General features: G+C 33.9%; 1 protein-coding gene across 1 annotated transcript in view; it reads right to left on the bottom strand.

Annotated features, from left to right (window-relative positions):
* LOC107713205 (hepatocyte nuclear factor 1-beta-B-like) overlaps positions 1-4,452 on the bottom strand; it is an 11,160-nt gene extending 6,708 nt beyond the window's left edge. Inside the window, exons 1-4 of the mRNA XM_016518657.1 lie at positions 3,926-4,452; positions 2,318-2,517; positions 1,026-1,302; positions 208-428 (exon numbers count right to left, since the gene is read on the bottom strand). Coding sequence (XP_016374143.1) covers positions 208-428; positions 1,026-1,302; positions 2,318-2,517; positions 3,926-4,296 — 1,069 coding nt within the window. The 5' untranslated portion in view covers positions 4,297-4,452. The remainder of the gene's footprint in view (positions 1-207; positions 429-1,025; positions 1,303-2,317; positions 2,518-3,925) is intronic.
* Between the last annotated feature and the right edge of the window lie 1,716 nt (positions 4,453-6,168).

Raw genomic sequence — 6,168 nt, 5'->3', positions numbered from 1 at the left:
GACGCGTTTCAGAAAGGCGGGGCATAGAGGAGAAACAATAATGTACAGTATGTGGAAAATAATGTGTTTTTTTAACCTTAAACCGCATAAACACATTTCATTACACCAAATACACAAAATAATGTTATTTTTAGCAACATCATATGACCCCTTTAATATCAAGTGTAAACAGAGCCTGTGAGTATTTGCACAGCAGCGAAATCTTACTTGAATCTGAGCTACTGTGATGGTGCTGGATATGTGATGATGGATGGGACAACAGGGGGTTCATGCTGTGGGTTGGATACGTATCCATAGACAACTTCTGCCTGAAGGCTTCCTCCTTACGCCGATTAGCAAACCAGTTGTACACACGAACCTCCGTGACCAGGTTAGACCCAAGCCCATGTGCTTTAGAGGGTGACACACCCCTCTGAACACATTCTGCCCTGAAAACAACCCCAAAAATAAAAAATTGGTAATATTTGTACAATGCATTTTTTAAAACGCATTTAAGATATCTAAATACAAAATAAAATAAGAAACAAATGTAATTAATGAGCAGCACTTTGTATTAAAGTGTATATTTAAAGTGTGTATATATATATATATATATATATATATATATATATATACAGTATATATTGCATGTAATATAATAAAATGCTAAACATAAAAAATAGAATACAAGAAAATAAGAAACAAATTTAATTTAAATGTTTTAAATTATACACATAAACACACACACACACATATATATAAAATATTGGGTTACACTTTATTTTGTGTCCTTGTTACAGTGTACTTATACATTTAAGTACTGAGTAATATTAATTAACTACATGTACTTACTATAGGGTAAGGGTTAGGATTAGGGTTTGGTTTAGGGTTACTTGCATGTAATTATGCATAATTTACTGTTATTATAATAGTAAGTATTTGTAAGTATATCATTGTAACGAGGACACCTTAAAATAAAGTGTTAACAAATATTTTTAATACAACTAAATCAATATCTAGAGAGAGAGAGATAGAGAGAAAATTACCTGTTGCATTCCTCTACCAGCGCTTCCCTTTCTTCTTTGCTGGGGTTCTTCTGTCGTTCATAAGCCTGGTAGAGTATCTCCTGAGATGCTGGACCCCATTTGAAGCGGTTTCGTCTCATCCTCTTAGAGCCTGGCTCCCCCTCTTCTCCGATTGGTCCTCCAGAACCTCCCGCAGCCCCCAAACCGTGTCCGGTATGATTGAATTCTGGGAAAAAAAACAGGACCTGATCCTGACTGCCTGAGTCACTGGGGTCAGAGCCCTGAACACGGTCGAACTCTGCGGAAATAAGAGGGGGACACGATTGGGGCAGAGTAAGGCACAATCATGATATATAGTGCTTGGATGGGGAGGCCCATAATGAAGGTGCAATTTTGAGAATGGTAAAGCTCACATGATACATACTGACCTGGAAAAAAGGGTCCTTCATAAAATGTAGGCTATTCAGAGTAAGTAAATAACAACACATGTTCTTAATCACAGTCTACACATTTATTAATAAGTGTATTTTACTTTTTCTGAGTGACTTCTAATCTATCCAACCAAAGTCTGAGAAACAAGGGGATATAAAATAGATAAAATAAAAAACATTCACAAACAAGACTTTTGATATTGATTTTATATAGATTTAAATAGATAATTTCTAATAGAATTTATAATAGTGTATACTGAATGTAATATAATAAAAGATTAAATACATGTTTACATAAGTAATAAAGTATTATATAAAATATATAACAACATGTAGGCTATAACCAAACATTAAAACCAGATGCAAACAAATAATTAAAAAAATAAATAAATAGAGCTTTAAAATAAATAAATAAATGTCACTTGGCATGAAATTTTGTTAGACTACATAATGTAAAGAGATTCATTTATTTTAAGCATGGCTAAAAATTGCCCAAATAATTTTTTCAGTTAATGCATTGACTAACATGAACTAACAATAAGCAATATATTTGTTACAGTATTTATTAATGTTACAGTTAATAATAGTTAATCAAATTACAGCTGTTTATTGTCATTTCTCAGGTCTGTTAAATAATATTAACGGATACAGCTTTTTATTTAATTTAATTGTAATGATGTATTGGTAAATGTGGAAATTAACACGAACTAAGATTGTTAAATGTTTCAAATTTATTTTTCATTGTTCTTTCATATTAACTAATGCAGTTAACTCATGTTAACAAATGGAACCTTATTGTGAAGTGTTAGAAAAAAACAGTCTGCATACTTTCTTATGTTACAGATGGTAAAGAGTTCAACATTATGTTAAGAGGCTACTTACGTCTGTCGATTTCGCGCTGTTTCTGGATATACCAGGTGTAAAGCGCGGCTCGTTTGGTCGTCTTCATCGGCGTGCCTTTATTGAGGTGCTGCGACAGGTGAGACTGATTGAGCCCCGTCACGTCCACCACCTCGCGCTGAGGAATATTGTGCTGCTGCATGTAGCCTTTGACAGTGCGCGCCACGCGCCACGGGTCCTCGCTGCCAAACACAGCAGCCAACGCTGTTATGAGCTTTCACAAGTAACTTTAAGCTTTATTTTTAAATTTAAATAATGCTTTATTTTTATGTGTTTATGTCATTTGTTCGTGTAAAATGATGCCTTTATGTTTTGAAAAGTCTGGAATAATGAATAATGTACAAACGTTTAAAATATAATTAATAATCGTCATGCAATAACATTGAATAATAATTACCAACATCTAAAATATTTCAAAAGTAACTCAAACGTTTATCAATTTATCAATTAATGCTGTCTAATTTAGTAGCTATTAGTCTTGAAAGTTTAAAAATGTAATTTCTAAATCTAAAAGAGTCTTTTCCGCCTCGATACTAAGTCGAACTCGACAGTCATTTGGAATTAATAGGCTAAATGTTTATAGAAGAACTGGTTATAGGCATGCAATAAAATAATGGAGAAATAATAATGTTATAATGTTATGCACAACATGATATACATCATTTAAAATATATAAAACAATATTAGCCTATATCATTTGTTCTGGGCTATAGCTTACGTCAATACGATGACAAATTGACTTAAAACTCTTAATTAGGCTATATTTGTGAAACACATTTTGTCCAGCACTCAGCATACGAGTAAAACGCTTGTGATTGTTGTAATACGTTTAAACAAAAAAGAAAAATGTCTGACGGACCAGCCAATGTTTGTTTGGGGAAATAACCCCTCACATTAGAGAGTGCTCGAGGATGTTGATTTAAGACTATAACTTTGGACAATGAATAACTAGATATCTTTTCCCTCTATTCATACGACATTGTGTATCTTTCTGTTGATGATTTATAGAAATAAATTAATAACAACTACACGTGGTTTCGTTTTGACTTTACATCAATATAGGCCTGTAATCTCGTTTTACACTTTTAAACAGGAACATTTCGATTTTTGCCTAAATTTACAAAAAAAAGTTAGGATACATTATGTGGGTATTAAAACAATATTTAAAAAAAAATAAAAATACCGAAGTAAAAAAAAAAAGAAATAATAATAAAATAATACACTACATCACAGTAATTTTGGTATTGGTTTTGTCAAATCATTATATGTATTTACATGCAAAAATAAAACGCTCATAGTTAAAACAAATAAATAATAAGGTAAAATAGAATAGTTTAAGTGGTCAAACTTTACGCTACTGTTTGTTACAGTGGAACTACATAGGTTTCTACTGAATAATAATAACTAACGTTACAGGCACACGGTTAATTGCACACTGCTCGTCGTTGCGCACTGTTCTTTTTACTGCTGAGATTAATACATAAATAAATAGCAGGTACACTTCTAACGTGTTGCCCTGAATTACCTGCATATAATATTTGAATAACACGCCATTTAGTTAATTAATCGAGTATCTGTATCTTAACTCACGACAGCATGCGCTCGACCTCCGCGCGCTGCTCCGCCGCCTCCTCCGTGTTGAGAGACTGCAGCTCCCGCAGGATCGGCGGCGTGTCGAAGTCATCCCCGTCATCCGAGCCTTCATCACCGGACAGTTTGCCCCCTTTACCCTGCGCGCTGGTCAGAGTCAGAAACACCGGCTTGGAATCACTGGAGTCGCTGCCGCCGTTGACACTCGCCGGGGACAAGGGTTTTTCCATTTTTATTCCGAATTCTGCAGGACACGGACACAAATCCTCCAGCGCCTGGACCAGCACATCTTTAGTGACCCCCGAGTCCAACAGCGCGCTCAGGAGCTCCTGCTGAAGCGATGTCAACTTGGACACCATGTCAGTAAACATCAATCCGGTCTCGCTGAAAGTCCTCGCGCCCTCGGCGAATACACGTGTGAATGAACTGAAATGAATAATGTTTTTTAAGGACTAGAAAACACGAGACTAAAGCGTCTTTACGCAAAGTTTTACAGTTGTCCAGGGCACGAGCGCACCTGCTGAAGGAAGTAGTTCCACGTTCCTGCTGGGCGGAGCTGACTCCATGCTCATTGGTTGGTGCATCAAATGATGTTTACTCGTTTATGAATATGCTAATATAAATCAGGAATTCGTAACTGCTATTTATTAAGTATACGGGTTTGAAATGTTCAGTGTTGATGTGTTTGGTACCTCTGGGGTAACTTATTAGGCTACTTTTTTAGAGGGTGAAACAACTACATAAATCTTTAAAATAAGGTATAAGCAAGCAAGTAGGCCTAAGTAAATAAATAAATTAATAATTAATACTAACATTGTAATAACTATATAAACATTATTATTGTTAATATTATTATTATTAAGGACATTTCTAAAAAAAAGTTTTGTTGTTTTGTGGTTTAAATATATATACTTTATAAGTCCAATACTGAAAAAACAATTAGTAAGATATAATCACTTAGAACAGCACCAGATTTTTCATTATTCCTAAACCCCTCGTTCTTTGTAACTTTGTAAATGTTCTTTCTCTTTCTTTCTTGAAAGAGATATCTGACTTTTAGGCAAGCACACTGATAAGCACATAATCAGCAGTAGATGTGTGAAAATTTAGTATTTATAATTTATATTTATAACTGTCAAACAATTAATCGCGATTAATCGCATCCAAAATAAGCGTTTTTGTTTACATCATATATGTGTGTATGGTGTATATTTATTATTTATATATAAATACACTCATACAGTATATATTTTGAAAATATTTACATGTATATATTTATATAATTTATATTATATGTACACAAATATAACATATTTTTCTTAAATATATACATGCATGTGTGTGTATTTATATATACATAATAAATATACACAGTACACACACAAAAATTATGTAAATACAATTTTTTATTTTGGATGTGATTAATTGTGATTAATCATTTGACAGCACTATTTTTTTTTAGACTGAAATAAAATTGCTATATAAAAAAATCATCATGAACCATCTGATAGGCAAGTAATTCATAAGACCAAATCTGCTGCTGGAACAGAATTTTAATGCACTCTGCATTTCAACCTTTCTCACACATTTTGGGGACTGGTCAGTTCTCAATGATTAACAGCAGTTAATACCAAACTTACAGAAATTACATATTTTTTTCCAGGATGTGAAACTACTTCTCTTGTGAAAGCTGCAGTGGAGTGTGACTGTATCGGATGAATAATTTGTTCGTTTTTCTCTTCGGACCAGGAGGTTTTTATGTTGTTCCTTGACACGATCAAAAGCTCTGCTGTCACCCGGACAAAGTCTCTTCCTTTTCCTCCACTGGTATTTTTTGTAAATATGGCCAATTTGCCTGCAGTTTGAACCCAAAGGTATTATTAATGTCACCAAGCCATCAGAGTTGACCAGTAGGCATCCATTCAGATATTTGATTGAGGGATTACAGATATATTATACATCATAAGAATAGCTGGAATATGCTCAAATAATGAATTTAGTAAAACTTTTATAAGCTGGGGAATCAGTGACCAGATAGATGAGTGCCGGTCAGTAAGCTGGACCTTGATTTGGACTCAAAAGTACACATAAACACAAGTACACACTCACACAAACTGAGAGAAAAAATTATTTCTATATAAAAATGACATTTGTTGAGTGATAGCTGGTGTTCTGAGTGATAGTTGAGGCATTTATTATCTGCGTTTGCAGTGACAGAACTGTGTCCACAGGTGTTACACCAT

The sequence above is a fragment of the Sinocyclocheilus rhinocerous genome, unplaced genomic scaffold, assembly GCF_001515625.1.
Source record: "Sinocyclocheilus rhinocerous isolate Xijiao unplaced genomic scaffold, SAMN03320098_v1.1 scaffold387, whole genome shotgun sequence".
Taxonomy (NCBI): domain Eukaryota; kingdom Metazoa; phylum Chordata; class Actinopteri; order Cypriniformes; family Cyprinidae; genus Sinocyclocheilus; species Sinocyclocheilus rhinocerous.
The sequence above is the reverse complement of the archived record's forward strand: the minus strand, read 5'-3'. Positions and strand labels throughout refer to the sequence as shown.